The 21,062-nt window shown below is 45.1% G+C and overlaps 1 protein-coding gene and 1 pseudogene across 4 annotated transcripts in view; one reads left to right on the top strand and one right to left on the bottom strand.

Moving 5' to 3' along the window:
* The window catches only part of SBNO1 (strawberry notch homolog 1), a 64,432-nt gene that overhangs the window by 37,059 nt on the left and 6,311 nt on the right, over nucleotides 1-21,062 (bottom strand). The window contains exons 2-7 of one of the 4 annotated variants that reach the window (XM_055146728.1): nucleotides 12,520-12,648; nucleotides 10,692-10,796; nucleotides 8,248-8,560; nucleotides 5,104-5,204; nucleotides 3,073-3,169; nucleotides 1,110-1,270 (exon numbers count right to left, since the gene is read on the bottom strand). In XM_055146728.1, coding sequence (XP_055002703.1) covers nucleotides 1,110-1,270; nucleotides 3,073-3,169; nucleotides 5,104-5,204; nucleotides 8,248-8,560; nucleotides 10,692-10,796; nucleotides 12,520-12,648 — 906 coding nt within the window. The remainder of the gene's footprint in view (nucleotides 1-1,109; nucleotides 1,271-3,072; nucleotides 3,170-5,103; nucleotides 5,205-8,247; nucleotides 8,561-10,691; nucleotides 10,797-12,519; nucleotides 12,649-21,062) is intronic. The other 3 variants (XM_055146729.1, XM_055146730.1, XM_055146731.1) reach the window with 3 other exon arrangements.
* On the top strand, nucleotides 19,477-20,555 carry LOC129406983 (ubiquitin-40S ribosomal protein S27a-like; annotated as a pseudogene).

The raw sequence follows: 21,062 nt of genomic DNA, 5'->3' as shown, positions 1-21,062 counted from the left end.
CCCAAACAAAAGAATCCTGAAACACCCTACTTGCTTCCAAAGAAAAAGCAAGCCTGGAATAATTCATATTCAAAAAGCTGGTAAAAGGACTAGAAAGACAGCAGGTAAGGTGTTGACTTTGCACACAGCCATTCCAGGTAGAAAGTGGGGTCATACAGTCATACAGTGTTCCAGCACCCTTCCCTTCACCAGTGAACACTTCCCTAGCCCTTCCTATCAATCCTCAGCATCCCATACAGTCTCCCAATCACCACCAGAAGTGATTCGAGTACAGAGCTAGCAGTAGCTAGGGTCATCCAAGCCTGATCAGGAATGATTCCTGAGCACTGAGCCAGGAGCAAGCCTTCATAAAAGTTGTGAGTGGCCCAAAAACCAAATGATAAATCACTGTCATCACTGTCATCCCATTGGTCATCGATTCACTCAAGCGGGCGCCAGTAACATCTCCATTCGTCCCAGCCCTGAGATTTTAGCAGCCTCTCCTTACTCATTTTTCTCAACGATTGGAGGCTCTTTTCAGGGTCAGGGGAATGAGACCTGTTATTTTTACTGAATTTGGCATATCGAATACGCTGCGGAGAGCTAAAGAAATGATAGAAAAGTTGGAAAAATATCCACCATGGATTAACACCACATTTTATTACGTAAGTACCCACCACTGAGAATTTTCAAACTTTTTCTAACTTTCTAGAGAAGGTGATGATGGGGGGAGGAAGAACTGCAACAGTAGGTGGGCTCTGGCTCAGTTAAAAAGTACATACACAAAAATGCAAACCCTGGGCTCAACACAGCACTACCATAAAAAAGGGAAAAGTCATGATCTGTATAGATGTTTGTCTACACATGTATGCATGTCTGTGGTCAGACTCCCAGTAATTTAACTATGTCAAATAATCTACTTTGAAATTTTACTACCAATTCCCAGTGAATTAAAAAGACAAATTATTCACTGAAAATTCACTCCCAATATTTACATTACCCCTTTCCCCCCAATACATAGAGTTCCAAAAACCACATTCACAAGTAATTCACACAAGATATTTACCCTTTAGATTATATACACTAAGTTTAAAGATAAATTCTAGACGTAGTTATAAAGTATCACTCACCTGGGCTGCATATGTGATCGCCTCGAGCTGCAATGCTGATAACCAGCCATTGTCAATGGTCTCTTCAGAAATAGATGTTTTGTACCAGACATCGGGAGGAGTGACACTAGACAAAGAACTGGTTTCCACTACGGCATCTGGGTGACGCAGGCCAATTTTTACTAAATGAAAATTTAAACGTATTTCAATGTGATTAGTAAAACTTCATTTTAAATACTTTTTGTTATTACAAAAATAAATTTATAACTTTATACTCAGGCTAATGGCAAAGTACTGATGGTAAAATATAAAATACTACCTGACTATCACTGTGACTATCACTATCGTCCCGTTGTTCACTGATTTGCTCGAGCGGGCACCAGTAACGTCTCCATTGTGAGACTCGTTACTGTTTTTGGCATATCAAATACGCCACAAGGAGCTTGCCAGGCTCTGCCGTGCAGGCAGGGTAATCTTGGTAGCTTGCTGGGCTCTCTGAGAGGGATGGAGGAATCAAACACGGGTTGGCCACATGCAAGGCAAATTCCCCACCCACAGTGCTATCACTCCAGCCATCTATGGCCATACCACCCTGAACGCGCCGGATCTCGTCTGATCTCTAGCAAGAATTGAAAAATACATTTTTTTTTTTTTTTTTGCAGAGGCTAGATTTCCCCCCACTCCTTAGGATCATTGGAAACCTCTGTGAATCGTGGTTCCCTGGGGGTTGGCGTATGTGACCCGACAGGGAAAGGTGGGAGGAAAGGTTGTTTCGAATGGTTCAATCTTGTACAAAATTAGCACCAAGGTGCCAGAGGGGCTCTTGGGTTATTGCCGGGTTTCTGGTCGAGACTATTGGGGTGTCAGGTGTTGCTTTGTTGGATCCTCTTTGGGAAGGTCCATTAGAAACATGCTCACAGAAGGTAACTTCTGAGACGAAAGTGGCTTCCTCCCTCCAGGACACCTCTTCGCCGTTTCTACACTGGACATGGGAGCCTGTACCGCCTGAGGGGTTGGGGGCCACCAGCATTGCTGCCCAGATTGGGGACCCCTGCCCCCAGAGACAAGCCCATCTTTGTGCCTCTGTCCAACTATGTGAACCTGAGTCTGCTCCCCACAACTGACTATAGAGACTTATTTTTCAATAACCGTTGACTTAAAACAAAAGATAAAGTATCCAACTTGTTCATATCACCTTGTTCTTCAGCAATTAAAAAAAAAAAAACAAAACACCAGAATCCTAGACTAAGGATTTCATTATTTGAATAAATCGTTCACTTTAACCAAGTGAAATAAATATATGCAAAATTACTATCTTGAGGGGCTGGAGCAATACCACAGCTGGTAGGGCATTTGCCTTGCACGCAGCTGACCCGGGTTCGATTCCCAGCATCCCATATGGTTCCCTGAGTACTGCCAGGAGTGATTCCTGAGTGCAGAGCCAGGAGTAACCCCTGTGCATCACCAGGTGTGACTCAAAAAGAAAAAAAAAATATTACTATCTTGAAACATCTTTCAAAGAAAATCTTGGCTTTAATATTTAAAAAAAGCATCTAGTTCTCAAAAATGTGTACCACAAACTGCTTAAAATCAATTCAATTTGATTTGGTTCAATTTCCTAAGCAAAAAGTAGCCCAAAATTGACAAAGACAGAAAAAGCTCTTACAAAGCTCATACTTGCCAACACTGACAGGTCATGACAGATAATGGTGTGTACAGGAAAGGTACGTGCATTCAACAGAACTAGGAAAACTCTCACTATTTTTTTTTCTTTTTTCTTTTTTTGGTTTTTGGATCACACCCGGCGATGCACAGGGGTTACTCCTGGCTCTTCACTCAAGAATTACTCCTGGTGGTGCTCAGGGGACCATATGGGATGCTTGCATTAGAACCCAGGTCGGCCGAGTGCAAGGCAAACGCCCTACCCGCTGTGCTATTGCTCCAGCCCCAACTCTCACTATTTTGACAAATCCCAAAGACATACATTTTATTGGCATATACTCTGCGTAGGTTTCTGCATGCCCCATTTCTTCTTCATCTTCTTCCTCTGGTTCATCTTCTTCTTTCACAACAGGGACTTTCTATAAACAGAGAGATTATATCAATTCTGAGCAGAGGGATTAAAGGCCCAGCCAAGAATCAGCAAATTCTTGTGTAGGAAAACCCACAATCTTCCGTCTTGAGAAAAAGACACACCACTTTGATATCCCCTAAACTCTGGGCCCCACTTTAATAGTTTTGCTTCTGCACCAGTGACAAGCAGTCTGTGACCACATCTCATCCCTAACAAGATCAGCGCAGGGCTCCACCTCTATCCTGCCATTCGCACCGCTAATGACTTTCCCCTGACGACTCCCTTCCCAGATCGCTCAGTCCTTACTGTTCCCATTCCAGGACTACAAAGAGCAAAAAGAAAAGGGGGATGAAACCCCTTACCATATACAACCTCCTATGCAGAATCTGTGAATCTCATACCACACCCTCTTAGCTCATTCATCTTCTTTCCCCGTATCCACAAAACAAAACTATAAAACAATGCAGTTTTTTTTGGTTTTTTTTTTTGCTTTTTGGGTCACACCCGGCAATGCACAGGGGTTACTCCTGGCTCATGCACTCAGGAATAACTCCTGGCAGTGCTTGGGGGACCATATGGGATGCTGGGAATCGAACCCGGGTCGGCCGAGTGCAAGGCAAACACCCTACCCTACTTTGGGGCTGTGCTATTGCTCCAGCCCCAAAACAATGCAGTTTTAAGATTCACCTGAGGAAGAGAAAATTTAATTCAAATGTAAGTTCCACACATAATCAAATACATGATAAGTCATAACATTTACTCTATAAGCCTTGGCACATCTAGGTGAAAATTAAACCAGGAAAATAAGGCAAGTGCCGTGAAACATCATCACAGTCACATACAATGTTTTTTAAAAGGTAAAGGCATGAGGCCAGAGTGAATACAGCAGGGAGGGTGTTTGCCTTGCACACAGCTGAGCCAAGCTCATTTTCCAGCATCTCATATGGTCCCCCAAACCCCCCAAGAAGTGATCCCTAAGTGCACAGTCAGAAGTCCTGAGCATCACTGGGTGTGCCTGCCCCTCTCCCAACCCCCGCCAAAAAGAATCTGAAAATTAGTAGTTTCATGTGTTACCAACAAACTCAATCCCCAGAACTGCATATTCTCTCAGTGCTGGAGGTAACCCCTGGAGCACTGCCCTATGTAGCCAGAAACCAAGAAAAATCAAATTTAAGGGCTGAAGAGATACTACAAGTAATAAAATACTTGAATTGTATGTAATTGATCCTGATTCCATCCCAAGAACCAGATATGGTCTCTTGAGCAGAGCAAGGAGCATCCCCTAAACTCTGCTGGGTGTGGCAAAAAAAATCAACAACATAACACAGAACTGTTGACAAGCATGGGCTAGACTGGGAACATGAGTCACAAACATTTTTCCAAAATTCAACCTTAAGTACACAAACACCAATTAAACTGCTGGCCCTGCCAGCAAGGATTCTCCAGGCTCAAGGTTCCAGGTTCCAATCAGGTTGTTCCCTGTCCCTCCAACTCCTAACCTGTTTCCATCCTTGCTTCCTCAGCATCTTCCATCTCACTTGCAATCATATAAATTTGTCCCTTTTCATTTGTCCTCTGGATTACTTAGTATCACTGCTGACTTATGGTCACCCAAGCACACAGCAACCATACCTCATTTGTGCTCATTTGAACTGCATTCCTAAAAATGCCCTCTCTAGGGGGCTAGAGATAGTACAGCGGTTAGGGTGCTTGCTCTGCATGTGGCAGACCCGAGTCTGATCCCCAGCACCCCCATATATGGTCCCCGAACACTAACTAGAGTAATTCCTGAGTGCAGAACCAGCACTACCCACAAACAAAAAATTTCATGTAGCTGAGGAATCCAACCTTTCTTCCACAGACTAATGTGACTTGTTTTAGAGTATTTCTAGTTAAATGTTCTGTTATACGAAGCTACAGAGAAATAGCTTTTGAACTCACCATGGTTGGGGAAAAACTCCTCATCTTCATGTCGTTTATCCATATTCTTGCTACTTCTTTATTAGAGGACTCTTTCTTTACTGTTCCATTGCTTACATCAGCTGAGAAGGGAGTCAATGAACATTTTGGAATAAATTATATTTCTATTCCCAGTTTTTAAAACATCCAATAAAATTTACCCACAGCAAACTGTGAATAAGGGTGAAAACATGCAATGCTATCTGTCTACATAAAGAAACAATGTGACCTAGGAGACCTCCAGCTCGGGAGGGGGCAGGGCTCAATCCCTAGCACCACTGGATCCCTGAGCAGCCCCCAAGCATAGTCAGCAGCGTTCCTCTCAACCGCTGAATGCCATGCGGAAACTAAGAACACACACCCCACCCTGTTATAGTGAATGACACTGAAGGGGGAGAAATCTGGAAACAAGGAACTCCTTGCTGGAGAGCGCAAGGGGCTGAGTAGGCCCTCTGCACCGGGATGCTCAAGTTGGTGGCCCGCATGGTATGCACCCCCAAGCACAGCAGGCAGCAACCCCTCAGTGAAGTTAGGTACAGTAAATGGACACAAAAACAAAACACAAGGAATAGATGGACAGAAAATAAGTAAAAATATCTAGGCCAGAGAGATCGTACAAGTAAGGTCCGAGCACCATACAAAGCTGACGCAGGCTTGACCACCACACCCCACACAGTTCCCCAAGTCACACCAGGAGGTATCCCTTAACAAGAGCCAGGAATAATCCCTGAGCACATCCAACTGTGGCCCAAAATTTATTTTTCAAAGCAATAAAAATTAACAAAGACAAGCTTCTCAGAACTAGAGCATCGTCTGGATGCATAGGAGCATAAGCTATGCATGCAAGAGGCTCTGAAGCCTGGGCTAGAGAGAAAGTACCAGAACAAAGGCATTTGGATGCATTCCACTGGGCCTGTTCCAAACCCCCGGCACTGACTACAGCCCACCAAGCACCATGAGGGGTCAATTCTGAGCATAAAGTCAGAAAAAAAGCCCCACAGCACCACTGGTGTGGCCCCAAAATAGATTTACCAAAGACAATAGAAACTATAAAATCTGTTATTTAGTGTAGAAGTAAATTCTAATATGATGTGATCTAACTGCTGAGCTGTTCCCTTAAGTCTACACCCAGGTCTAGAGAGAGAATTCAAAGGGCTATGTAATATAATGTGTTTTGTATGCCTGGCACCCCATGGCCCCAAGCACCTGAGCAATGAGCAGAGAAGTCCCATTAAGACCGCAGGGGTGGGTCTAGAGCAATCGCACAGCGAGTGGAAGTTTTCCTTGCAAGTGGAAGACCTGAGTTCAATCCCAGCCCCCCATTATGGTCCCCTGATACTGCCAGGAGTGATGACTGAGCACAGAGCCAGGAAGTAAGCCCTAAGCACCGCCAGGTGTCACCCAAAAACAAACAAACAAACAAAAAAACTGCAGGTGTGACCTCAGAACAACCCCAGCCTAGCCTAAACCTATCCTCTAGCTAGTAGTGATGGGTGTATAACTAAAAATACACTGAGATCCTTAGAGAGATAATGCAGAGTGTAAGGCATGCAGCTGAGTCAGGTTTGATTCTCTGAATCCCATATGATCTTCAGAGTTGCCAAGATAAGTCCCAAACATCATCTGATATGACTCAAAAACAAAAAAGCAAAATATAAGAAAAAAATAAAAAATAAAGCAAAATATACTAAAATCCATTGTGATACTCAAAATTGTAGAAAAAAGTGATTTATGTAGTTGGTTTTGGTTTTAGGGTCATACTCAGTGGTGCTCAGGGGACTATGAGGTGACAGGAATCAAACCCAGGTTTCCTGAATAAAAAACACGCACACTGATCCTTCAAAGCAGTCCCAAAGGAGGTAAATTTTATGGTTCATAAATTTATCTCAATAAAGTTATCATTAAAACGTTATGGATCTGAGGGGCTGGAGCAATAGCACAGCGGGTAGGGCGTTTGCCTTGCATGCGGCCGACCCGGGTTCGATTCCCAGCATCCCATATGGTCCCCTGAGCACCGCCAGGAGTGACTCCTGAGTGCAAAGCCAGGAGGTAACCCTGTGCATTGCGGGGTGTGACCAAAAAAGCAAAAAAAAAAAAAAAAAAACACGTTATGGATCTGGGGCTGGAGTGATAGTATAGTGGTTAGGGCGTTGGCCTTGCACACGGCTGACCCAGGTTCGATTCCCAGCATCCCATATGGTCCACCAAGCACCGCCAGGAGTGATTCCTGACTGCAGAGCCAGGAGTAACCCCTGAGCATTGCAGGTCTGATTCAAAAAGAAAAAAGAAAAAGTTATGGATCTCACCTAAAGAATATTTAAGAGAGGGGCTGGAGTAATAGTACAGAGGGTAGGGTGTTTCCCTTTCATGTGGCTGACCCGGGTTTAATTCGCCAGCATCCCATATGGTCCCCCAAGCACTGCCAGGAGTAACCCCTGAGCATCGCAGGGTATGACTCAAAAAAGAAAAAAGAAAATATTTAAGAGAATTTATCTAAAACATGTTTAACTACCAGCTTTGACACCAACTGACAGGCAACGTCACAAAAAGTAAAAGTCAGGAGAAAAAAATATTTAATGTCAGAGCTGAAGCAGCAAAGCACCAGCTTCAAACATTTAAGGATTAAGCAGTAGAATCTTATGGGCCTACAATCAAGAATCAGATTTTATTTTAGAACGAGTGATTCATAGGCACATGAAGTTTGAGAGACCAGACCAGTTTATTAGAAAGACCAGAAAACTGTTAACCTGTTATTCCACACAAGATGTTAAAACAGCCACTTGCTAATTCCATTTTCTCTTCTTTTTTTTTTTTTTGGGGGGGGTGGGTTGGGGGTGGGAGTGGGGGAGCCAATACCTGGCATGCTCAGGGTTTACCCCTGGCAGTGCTCGGGGGACCATATGGGATGCTGTGGATTGAACTTGGGTCCACTGCATGCAAGGCCAGCACACAGTCCACTATCGCTCAGGCCCCAATTCCCTGTCACTTCAAGATATCAGCTTTCCCTTATTCTAAATGTATAGATATGCAGATGCCACTTCTTTCCTGCCCAATTCTTCTGATATCCAATCAAACCCATAAAAACACACGTTTTAATCTGACACTGCAGAAAAGAAAAAGACTTACTAGCTGCAGTGGCCACAGGCTGCGCGATATTGGCTGGAGGCTTCAGCTTCATGAGTTCGTTCAGGCTGCTGTTCTTCAGCAGGTCCTTCAGTTGAACCTGGTCTTTGGAAGGTGCAGAAGTCATAGCATTTCGCACTGTGGGTGCTGAAACTGAAGGACGTGTGTTGGCTGTGGTCTGAATAAACTTGGTTAATGTGATGGTTTGCCGATTTGTCGTTACAGGTGGGGTTTTGGTCATTACAATTGTAGAGCCCAAGGTTGGAAGTTGATTAATCTGATTGAGCACAAATGTTGTAGTAGACGGAGGCTGCTGCTGGAAATAACAATGAATGTATTACACTACTGAAGAGTACTCTTCTCTCGTGAAGAACATGTACACAAACACTAAAAAAGTTTAAGTATTTTATTCTCATAAGCATCGACACTTTATTTTTAATTAAACATGTGAAAGTTTAACTTTGGAAGAAAATGGGCCGGAAAAACAGTGGGTAGGGTGCTTCACTTCACACGTGGCTGACCACAGGGTTAATTCCTAGCATCCCATATGGTCCCCAAGCACCACCAGGAGTAATTCCTAAGAGTAAAGCCAGAAGTTAAGATCTGAGCACCGCTGGGTGTGGCCCAAAACCAAAGGAGGAAGGAAGGAAGGTAGGAGTGTGATTTTTTTTTTTTTTTTTTTTGCTTTTTGGGTCACACCCAGGAATGCTCAGGGGTTACTCCTGGCTTTGCACTCAGGAATTACTCCTGGCAGTGCTTGGGGGACCATATGGGATGCCGGGGATCAAACCAGGGCCGGCCGCGTGCAAGGCAAACGCCCTACCCGCTGTGCTATCGCTCCAGCCCTGGAGTGTGATCTTTTATATAACCAATGATTTCATTTTCAAGCACAGAATGAATTAGACTAAGCAAACAATATAGTAACACTTCAATATAAGAGCTACGAACACAATCTTAGTACTTCCCTAACTAAGTGGCTCAAAATCCTCAAGTAAAGGGCTGGAGAGACTGTATAGCAGTTTAGGTCACTTGCCTCGATCAACCTGGGTTCGCTACCAAGCTAGCACCCTGGCACCCAATATGATCCCTCAAGCCCCCAAGAGTGATCCCTAAGCACAGAACCAGGAGTCAGCCCTGAGCACCACTAGGTTGGCCCCAAACCACAGAAAATAATGTACCGCTCAACAACACTGTGTGTGTGTAAGGGGGGCACAGGGGATCCTCTCACAGTGCTCGTAGGCCTCTCCCAGTTATTATTAGTCAGTCTAGTAGCAATTCAAACCAAGAGCCCGACGATGCGGTGTTCTTCAGGCCCTATAAGTCCAGGGATTCTTCAGGCCACCCCAGTGGTACTTGGGGGCCTCCAGGGCTGTGTCCAGTGATGCCTGTGGGGGACCACATGATGCTAGGGTCCAAGTGGCAGCTCATGGAAGGGAAATGCCTTGACCACTGCATCATCCCCCTGGCTGAGATCATCTCTCATCCATACAAAAATATATTTTTACCAACCACTCTGCCATCACCCTAACCAACCACCCTAACAGTCTGCTTAATTTATAAGTCGCTGTGTTTGAGGCTGGGAACATGGTTCAAACAAATGGTGGCAAGCACACCTGGCACACGACAGACCTAAAGACTGACTCTCAGCACCAAGGGTACCGGTCCATGTCTCCATCACCACCAGATTGAGTCTGGTGGCCCCCAACAGGAGAGAGAGAGACAGAGAGACAGAGACAGAGATAAAGACAAAGAGACAGAGAGAGAGGGAGAGGGAGAGACAGGAAGGGAGGAAGGAAGGGAGGGAAAGGGAGAGAATGTGTGAGTCTGAAGAGCGCCAAAACCAAAAGATTTTAAGTTGCCCCTAGAGGTGCTCAGAAGTCAGTGCAGAGCCAGGACTGCGCCCAGGCCTCCAGTGTGCAGTGCATGCACACTTGTCATCTAACCAAATCATTTTCTTCCTTCCCGTTTTTTTGTGTGGTGACTCTCAAGCAGGGATTAGAAGGTCTGGGGGCAAAATGGCTCAATGATGGAGCTCAACAGTGCTCAGGGACTTTGAGGGTCATGTCTGGCAGTGCTCTGATAGCCACGCAGTGCCAGGGATGGAACTGAGTTCTAGATATAAAGTACAGGACCATGACCCCTAACACATCCTCCCCAGTGCTGCCTAGGAATATTCTAACACCTGCAATATAACGACAGGCAAACTATTTCCTCTCAATTCTCCTGCTCAAGTTAATTAGCAGGGAAAGTGAAATGCGTGGTTTACAGGGAAGATGAGTAGGGCACTGGAGAGAAAGAAGAGAGCAGGTGAAGACTATAGCACAGGAGAAGAGCACCTGTTTGGCATATATGAAGTCCTAAGTCTACTCCCCAGCACCACACAAAAAGTTCAAAAGCTGCGATCCTAAACCATTTTGATGTTAACGTCAAATCTAGATAACTCTTACCCTAACATTTATTAGTGCTGAAGTAGGTACCGTCTCTGGTTCTTGTTTAACAGGAACTGCTGTTTCAGTCTCCAAACCCAGTTCTATTGTACTAAGTGGTACTGACTGGAGAGAAAACATTAGAGAAAAAAATAAAATACTGTTGGCATGAACTATTTCAAGAACAAAGATATAATTATTTTTGCTAAAACAAACAAAAATCGAACTGAAGGTAAAAATTACTGATAACAGCTACTAAGTTGCAGTAATTGCAAGCAGAGTATCTTGACAAAACTATGTTAACATAGAATTTAACTGGTACTGTGTGGTTTGGGGGGAAGGGGACACACCCAGTTGCACTCTGGTTCCCTGGGATAGAGTAGCTGACTCCTGGATAGGCATTCACCCCAGCCCCAGAATCCAGTTTTTGCCTCAGAGAATGTGTATAATGTGAATTCAGAAAAACATCTCTAGGGGCTGGAGAGATAGCACAGCGGGTAGGGCGTTTGCCTTGCACGCGGCCGACCCGGGTTCAAATCCCAGCATCCCATATGGTCCCCTGAGCACGGCCAGGGGTAATTCCTGAGTGCAGAGCCAGGAGTAACCCCTGTGCATCACCAGGTGTGACCCAAAAAAAGCACAAAAAAAAAAAAAAACAGAAAAACATCTCTATTGAAGAACAAAGGCAGCAATTAAACAAAGTAATAACCTTCCCAGAGAAACAACTAAGCAACTCCTATCTTACTTTTACATATACATTAAAGGAAAAAAATAGATTAAAAGCGGGGGTATGGCTAAGCAGTAAGCACCTGCATTGGATGTACAAGTCCCTATGTTCAATCCCCAACAAAACAAAACACAAAACAAGAAAATCTCTTGGCACTGAACATAGGACGCTGTCTTGCATACAGCTGACCCTGGTTCTGTCTCTGGTGAGAGGACCCCTGCAAAGCTTGGCACAGATCCCAAATAACACCAAATGTAACTCAAACCTTGTCCCCCAGCATATATGCATACCCACACATAAAGCAACATTTTAAATAGCTCGAATCAGCCAGAGCCGTAGGACAGTGGGTAAGGCTCTTGAAAGGCCACTTTCACACAGCTGGCCCAGGTTCAATCCCCAGATGGTCTCCTGAGAACTGCCAGGAATGATCCCTGAGCACAAAGCCAGGAATATGCACTGAGCACTGCCAGCTTGGCCCAAAAACATAAACAAACAAAATAATTCAGTATCACATATGAAGTAAAACATGTGTCTCCAATGTGTGAGAATCTGGGTTGGCTCTCTAGTACTCACCCCCCCACCCAAATTTCAAATGGACCAAGGAGAGAGTTTAATTGGCTGAGCATACTCCTTGCATGAAAAAACCCTGGGTTCAACCCTTAGCTTTGGGTCCCCCAGCACCACCAGGTGTGGTCTAAGGCAAAAAATAAGTAAAGGCTTAAAGTTGAAGAGAATATTCAACAGGACTAGAGTACGTGCATTACGTTCAGGATGCATGGGTCCAAATCTGAGCACTGCAGACACTTAAATACTGAAAATAACCCCAAGCACTGAGTCAGAAGTAGCCCCTGAGCAGGTGTGACCAAAAAAAAAAAAAAAAAAAAAAGTAGTAGGACCAGAGCAACAGGACAGATAGGACACCTGCCTTGCATATAGCTAACCTAGGCTAAATCTTCAGCCTCCCATATGGTCTCCCAAGCCCCAACAGGACAACAGGAGCAATCCCTGAGCACAGAGCCAGGAGTAAGCCCTGAGCACCACTGGGTATGGTCCCAAAACAAAACCAAAACAGAGGAAAAAGAAAAACACCTATGTTTTCCAGAGGCTTTGAGAAGCTCTTACCTGCTGAGCTGGAGTAGACGCTGGCGCCGTGAGCCCTGCATCTCCACCATCAATATCAAAGAGGTCATTAGGACTGATTCCACTTTCACTCAAAGCAGCAAGCAGTAAATCTTGCCCTGGCTCCACCATCTTTAAAATATTAAATATTAACATTAAAAAGATATTATTTCTCTTTTAAGTATTTTATTCTATACATAAAACATAAACCTATATATAAAAATCAACATTTTAAAATTCAACTAAGGAAGCCAGCGGGTAGGGGAGGGCACCTGCCTTACAAGAGACCAATTCAGGTTCAATCCCTGAAATCACATAAGGTCCCTCAAGTCCAGCCAGTAGAGTGCAGCACCAGGAATAAGTCCTGACTGCAACCGAGTGTGGCCCAAAATAAACAGATTTTAAAATTCAACCAAGAATTCTTCTCTGGGTCCCCATGAGTAGCTCAGTGACTTGGATTACAATCCTCAAGCAACCAAGTTGAACTGCTTGGGCCATCCTATGTCTACAGCATGAGCTTGGCACTGCTGCTGTCTGCCTGGTTCCTGGTCATTTCCAACCACCTCACAACCAAATGTGTGTGAAAACTACAACTAAAGGAGTGCCATCCCAACAAGCACACCTTAAAAGACATGAAAACATCATATCAGGAAGGATGAATGTCTCCAGGGCAAGGACAAATTTCAGCACCATAGCAACTCTTGTGAGAACAACTAGAGTGTGACTCCCACCCCTGCCAGGTAAGCAAGGATAGCAAGGATGCCAGCACAACTAAAACTCCGTACCAAGAATCAGTCGGGTGGGTGTGGCGGGTGGTGGTGGTGGTGTGTATGTGTGTTTGTGTGTGTGTACATAAGCTCCCAATAGTAGCTATGATGGAAGGGAAAGGGGGAAGAGAATTTTAATTTTCTATGTCCCTTCTGCTATTGCTACTGTTGCTCTCACATACACACCTGGTTGCAATATTGACTCACAACTTCGCAGCATCCCCCCATCTGCCGACAGTGCTTGCATATCTTTAGTTGTGGTGACCCACCCCACCCACCAGACCAAAAGAATAGTCCCAAGAAACTCACATTACCAAAGGAAAAACAAAGAAGTACATGACTAACAGAATATATCTACAAAATGCAGTAAGAACAAAAAGGAAATGTTTAGCTTTGTCTGGGGAAAGAGGTTATAGCAGACGGAGCTGAGTTAAGGAAGAAATCAGAGGGTCAAGGATGATCCAAACAGTCACCAAGCATCAAGCATGAAAGACAGGGGCACTCTATACGAAAGACTGTTAGAAGCAATTCAACATGAGGATAGAGGGGCTGGAGTGATAGCACAGTGGGTAGGGCGTTTGCCTTGCACGCAGCTGACCCAAGTTCTATTCCCAGCATCCCATATGGTCCCCTGAGCACCACCAGGAGTAACTCCTGAGTGCAAAGCCAGGAGTAACCCCTGTGCATCACCAGGTGTGACCCAAAAAGAAAAAAAAATGAGGATAGAAACCCAGAACAGAAATAGAAGATTCAGGTGATGACAGAGAAAGAAGACATCACCCACAGCCTTGTACACAAATTCTCCTAATCACAGTGGTACCCCTTGTTCACTTAACCACCTGGATAACTGGTGTGACTAAAGGGCTTTCATACAGAGGACCACTTGAATTAATTGGGACTTGTGACTTAAGTACTCCACAGCAGTGTGGAAGCAAACTTCGAAGCAATAATATTAAGACAAAAAGCTGGGAGACATCCTTATAAGCCACTTCAGTAGGACCAAGAGGCAAATAATGGCAACAGCGGGGGGTGGGGAGACTCTAAAGAATAAAACAAGAGGCAGAGGGATAGTACAGGGGCAGCATACTCTCCTTGCACAGCTGGCCTGGGTGTGACCCCTAGCACCCTCTATGGTGCCCACGCAAACCTGCAGGAAGTGATCCCTAAGGAGCACCAATAATAAGCCCTGGGCACTGCCTGGTGTGGACACCGCCCCACCCCAAGAAAACAGACAAATGAAAAATGAACAGTTCAGATGAGACAGCGCAGAGTGCTGGCGCAAGTGGCCTGCGCCACATGGTCTCCATGTCCCCAAAGCAGAGCCAGGAGTAATCCCCAAGTAAGGCAGGGGATAGCCCTTACCAAAAAAGGACTGACCTCAGCTGAAAACTGGTTTGCAAAATTTAAAGAGAAAGTATTTAAGGAGCACAGTTTAAGTGCAGGTTTCTCTTAAAAGCCAGATTCAAAATACTCTATCACCAAAAGTGAACTGCTGGGCCAGACATGGACCGCGGATAGAGCGTCTTTCTCACATGTGGACCCGGGGTTTGATACTGGGCACCACACGTGGTCTCTGAGCCTTCCAGGACTGATCCCGAAACGCAGTGCCAGGAAACCCTTTTTGGCCAACTGTGCTGGTGGTTCAAACCAGAACCCAAGGATATGAGGCTGCTTGGGTCCTGTGGTGCTGGAGGTTACCCAGGCCCACACACCAATGCTCTGCATCTCCGGCCTGTTAGCAATTCAGGGACCTCTGGATTGCACTGGCAATGCTTTGAATCAGGTGGTGCTGGGGGCTGAACCAAGGTTGCTGCGGGCAAGGCAAACACCTTCAATCCCTACACTATATGGTCCCAGAACATTCTCAATTTCCACTTTCCTCTCTTTTACCAATAATCAACTTCTACATATTATTTGAGAACTCTGTTGTTCTTAGGGCAGGAGAGATAGTTCAGAGGGCAAAGGCTTGCTCTGCACACAGCTAACTAGGGTTCAATCCCGAGCATCCCCTATGATCCCCCTAGCACTTCCAGGACTGACTCTCGAATGGAGAGCCAAGAGTATCACCATGAGTGGAGAGCCAAGAGTATCGCCCTGAGCATCACCATGTATGCCCTAGCAAATAATATAAAAGAGAAACCTGTTGCTCTCAAATTAATTTCATATTAAAGATATTTTCAATTAGTCCATTTGTTCTCTGTGTAATAGTATTAAATGGCATTATTTCATTATGTCCTATAAAAAAAATATTGGGGCAGGAGATATACTACAGGAGTTTGCCTTGCCTGAAGAACCTGGTTAGATCCCAAGTACCACATACTGGTCCCCTTAGCACTGCCAGATGTGGCACAACTCTTCCCCCAAATAAGGTTCTTACTTAAGAATGACCATAACTTTTTTTTTTTCTTTTTGGGTACACCCAGCGATGCTCAGGGGTTACTCCTGGCTTTGCACTCAGGAATTACTCCTGGCGGTGCTTGGGGGACCATATGGGATGCCGGGGATCAAACCCGGGTCGGCCGCGTTCAAGGCGAACGCCCTACCCATTGTGCTATCACTCCGGCCCCGTAACTTTTAAATTTCTTTTTTTTTGGGGGAGGGGTCCCATCTAGCAGTGCTTGGGGACTACTGGTTCAATGTCACCGGTAGGGTGAATACAACCAACAGTGCTTATAGGACGATGAGGTTACCAGAGACTGCACGCAGATCTCCCCATAGAAAGCTCAACCCATCAGAATCATCTCTCAGGCTTCTGGGCATTCACTTTTTTGCAGGGAGAGGGTTTGGGTCACTCCCCCCTATCAGGGCTCACTCCTGGTGCTGCCCGGAGATCACTACACATCACTGTTTTAAAGACTATAGACAGCAGGTCCTGAGGTAAGACAGTATATGGGGAGGGTGTTTGCCTTGCACACAGCTGACCTGAGTTCAATCCCTGGAAGTCCCCATAAATTCCCAAGAGCCCTGCTGAAAACAGGGCAGGAGTAAGCCCTGATCACCACTGGTATAGCCCAAAACAATGAAAGGAAAAAAAAAAAAGGAAGATGGATGAGCTCAGTGATAAAAGCAACTGCTGGGGCTGGAGCGACAGTACAGTGGGTAGGGGCATTTGCCTTACACGGGCCTAACCGGGTTCGATTCCCAGCATCCCATATGGTCCACTGAGCACCGCCAGGAGTGATTCCTGAGTGCAGAGCCAAGAGTAACCCCTGAGCATCGCTGGGTGTGACCCCCCCCCAAAAAAAAGAAAGCAACTGTCTCACAATCCTGAGGTCTTTTTTTTTTTTTTTGGCTGCTCTTTGGGTCATACCCAGCGATGCACAGCACAAGGGTTACTCCTGATTCTGCACTCAGAATTACTCCAGGCGATGCTGGGGGGGGTGGGTGTCATATGGGATGCTGGGAATCAAACCTGGGTCAGCCGCATGCAAGGGAAACGCACTACCCACTGTGCTATCTCTCCAGCCCCTCAATCCTGAGGTCTTAAATTCAATCTCTACTGCTGCCCTCACGGCAGGCAGACAGGCATAATCACAGCAGCTCTGTTCTGAGGGCTCCCAAAACCCACTCGGCAACAGTGTGTGCAATCTCTGGAACACCGTGACCAGGAATATGCCACCCCAGGGACACCACAGTCACAGCTTATGTGCGACTCCTAGTCACTGTAACAAGAGGAAAGGGAGGAGAATAATATTATCATTTTAACTGGAAACAAAATATTTAAGAAGAAATTCTCCATTAGCTAGGTCTATGTCACATATTCTTGTGTGCTGTTTAGAAAGAAGCTCTAGGGGGGATGGGGTGGAAGGGCGGGAGGGATACTGGGAACACTGGTGGAGGGATATAAACAAAATGCAAACAGGAAAGCCCTAAGTTTATAACTTAACTCATGGTGATTCATTAATAATAAAAAAAAAAATTAAAAAAAAAAAAAAGCAAGCAGCTCTAGGGACTGGAAAAAGTTAGGACACGCCTTGCAGGTGGTTGACCCAGGTTCCATCCCCAACACTGCATATGGTGTCCTAAGCACAACCAGAAGCGAACCCTGAGCACAGAGCTGGGAATAAATAGCCCCTGAGCACCTCTACGTATAATCTAAACTCCCTGACTTCCCCCAAAACACAGAGCTTCAGGTACAAAAATTAACAGGCTTGTTAATTTTTGCATGTCAAGTCCCTGTTCTCCCTAACACTCATATCTCTTGCTAGTTACTGTTTCTTTGCTTATTCCCATTCTGGAGAAGTCTGTGTTCTCTCTTGAACACATTTTCCCTCTCTCCTCAAATCTTTCTAAGTAAGTTTCATTCAATAAAAGTATCTTGCTTCACTTTAAAAATTAAATAAAAATTAAATAAAAGTGGGCTGGAGCGATAGCACAGCGGGTAGGGCGTTTCCCTTGCACGCGGCTGACCTGGGTTCAATTCCCAGCATCCCATATGGTCCCCTGAGCACCTCGAGGGGTAATTCCTGAGTGCAGAGCCAGGAATAACCCCTGTGATTCACCAGGTGTGACCCAAAAAGAAAAAAAAATTAAATAAAAGTTAATGGGGCTGGAGAGATAGGACAGCAGGTAAGGTACTTGCCCTGCACATGCTCGGCCTAGGTTCAATCCCTGGCACTGCACATGATCCCCTGAGGAATGGCAGGGATGATCCCTGAGCCCAGGGTGGCCTAAAAAGAAAAAAGAAAAAAAAAAAAAAAAAGGAAGGGAAATAAAATAACAGTGACTATCTTTTACAGGACTGACCACGTCATTCATAATTCTGGACAAGATAGCACTGTAATTTAAAAAATAAAACAGGCTCAGAAAGCTTGTATTATCTAACCAAGGTCACCCACACCCACACAGTGAACAGAAGACTGGAATCTAGACTGTTAAACTCCCAAAGCCTCCATGTTCTTCTCCAATAAATATCAAGTCACCATAGGTAACCTAGTAAATTTCAACACTAACTTCAGAATAAATGAGTTTAAAATTAAAATTAAGGGCCAGGGAGATAAACTGGAGCTCCTACTTGCATTTAAGGGCCCAGATCAATTCCTTGCACAGCTTAAATGCCCATGCACTAAGCCAGGACAGTGCCCCCTCTACTCACCAACACTGCCAAGTGTGACTCAAAAGCTATTGATGAAATCAAGAAGGCAAGAGCACTGAACACCAAGAGTTTGCACAAAGACCCCACACCTTCTAAGAAAGTTGAAAATCTTTGAAAATAGACCTAGTTGACCACACTTGGACTATTACCCTAGAACACAGTGCTTAAAAAAAATGCTTAAAAAAAAACTTAATAATTTTTTTTAATTAACACCCCTCCCCCTCTTTTTAAAATCTGTTTTTGTTTTAGGGTCATACCTGGCAGTGTTCAGGGATTGCTCCTGGCAGAGCTCAAGGGGACATACGGTCACTTAGGATCAAACCTTGATAGGCCACACACAAAGCAAGCACCCCACCCGCTGTACTATTGTTCCAGGCCTTTTAAAAAAATCATTTAATCCACAAAATACTTCATAAGGACCAATGAGCTTCGGGAATATGGATTCACACCCATTTACTTTGGATAATCTTGACCTAACAGTTCTGCACAAGTACCCAGTGGGGTGCTCAAGGCTTACTCCTGGCTCTGTACTCAGGGATCAATCTTCACCAGACTCAGGAGACCTTATGCAATGCCATGACCAAACCCAAGCCACGTTTGCGCAGGCAAGTTTGAACCCCTGTACTATATGACTTACTCTGAAAGATAATTTTGTTTAAACTGTTGAAGAACAGGGGGCTGGGGAGTTAGTAGAGCAGATAGGGCATCTGCCTTCCACATGGTCAACCTGGGTTTGATCCCCAGCATCCCGTGAATACACAGAGCCAAGAGTAACCCTGAACATCATAGGCCCCAAAAGCAACCGAAAAAATATACTGAAAAACAGAAGCTGGATTGACAGTATAGTTTTCTGCCTTGCAGAAAACTGATCCAGGTTTAATCCCCAGCAACCTATATGGTACTGGAGCCCCACAAGGACTGATCCCGAGCAGAGAGCCAGGAGTCAGTCCTGAGCAGTGTCAGGTGTCCCCCCCATCCAAAAAAGAAAAAAGAAAAAGAGGGCCAAAGAGCTGTACAGTAGACAACAGTGCTTACTTAGTTCAATCCCCCCCACACACACACACATCCCCCAAACAGGGTCTGCCAAGACAAGCCAGGAGTTAATCTCTGAGCATTAAGTCAGGAGTAAGCCCTTAACACTCTGCTAGGTATGGCCCAACAAGAAGAAAAGAAAAAGAAAAATGGAATAGAGGGATATCAGAGTGCACACTCTGTGCATGTGTCAGCCTCCTAGGAGCCTTTCCTGTGGCCTAAGATCTAACCCTTCTCTTCCCTTCTATCACCCATGGGTGGACCCACCACCAGGATGCAGATTTTTGTGAAAACCATTATGAGGAAGACTATCACTATCAAGGTCGAACCCTCAGCTACAACAGAAAATGTCAAGGCCAAGATCCAGGACAAGAAATCAGCAAAGAGGGCCAGAGAGATAGAACAGCGAGTATGACATTTGCCTTGCACGCAAACGACCTCGGTTCGATCCCCAGCATCCCATACGGTCCCCCCAGCACCGCCAAGAGTAATTCCTGAGTGCAGGGCCAGGAGTAACCCCTGAGCATCGCTGGGTGTGACCCCCCCAAAAAAAAATCAGCAAAGACTGTCACTGCTGGTAAACATCTTGAAGATGGGCGTACTTTGACTAGAATATCCAAAAGGAGTCCACTCTTCACCTCGTATTAAGACTTCAGGGTGGCAGGGTGGTGCAAAGAAAAGGAAGAAGTCTTAGACCACTCCCAAGAAGAATAAGCATAAGTCAAAGAAGGTTAAACTGGCTGTTCTGAAATATTACAAGGTTGGGGGCTGGAGTGATAGCACAGCGGGTAGGGCGTTTGCCTTGCACGCGGCCGACCCGGGTTCGATTCCCAGCATCCCATATGGTCCCCTGAGCACCGCCAGGGGTAATTCCTGAGTGCAGAGCCAGGAGTGACCCTTGTGCATCGCCAGGTGTGACCCAAAAAGCAAAAAAAAAAAAAAAAAAAAAAAATGAAATATTACAAGGTGGATGAGAACATAATGCTGGGCATGCCCTTCAAGTGAATGTGGTGCTGAAGTTTTTATGCCCAGCCACTTTGACAGACATTATTGTGGCAAATGTTGTCTGACATACTGTTTCAACAAACCAGAAGACAAATAATTACCTGTGTGGGTTAATAAAAGGCAGGAGCTTTAACACTGTTAAGTTTTAGTTCACTGATTAAATAAGAGTGATTTTAGGGGGCCGGAGCGATAGCACAGTGGGTAGGGCGTTTGCCTTGCACGCGGCCGACCCGGGTTCGATCCCCGGCATCCCATATGGTCCCCCAAGCACCGCCAGGAGTAATTCCTGAGTGCAAAGCCAGGTGTAACCCCTGAGCATCGCTGGGTGTGACCCAAAAAGCAAATAAATAAATAAATAAATAAAACCACCCCAGATAACCTAAACAGAGAAGGAAGCAGAGATGCCTAATTTAAGTTTGATTAAAGAAAGTTTTAAAAAAATAAAAATAAAAAAAAAGAGTGATTTTAAAGCAAAAGCAAAAGTGTGCACATTTTACACATGGGAGCCCCACGTTTGCTACCCTGGACTGTGCATGGTCCCCTGAACACCAAGAGTACCGCCAAGCATTAAAGCCGGTGGCTTCGCTTCCCCCAGCAATGATGAGTATGACCATCAAATTTTAAGTTACTATCAGGGGCCAGAAAGA

Source organism: Sorex araneus, chromosome 9 (assembly GCF_027595985.1).
Source record: "Sorex araneus isolate mSorAra2 chromosome 9, mSorAra2.pri, whole genome shotgun sequence".
NCBI lineage: Eukaryota > Metazoa > Chordata > Mammalia > Eulipotyphla > Soricidae > Sorex > Sorex araneus.
This window is presented reverse-complemented; position numbering and strand designations above follow the sequence as displayed.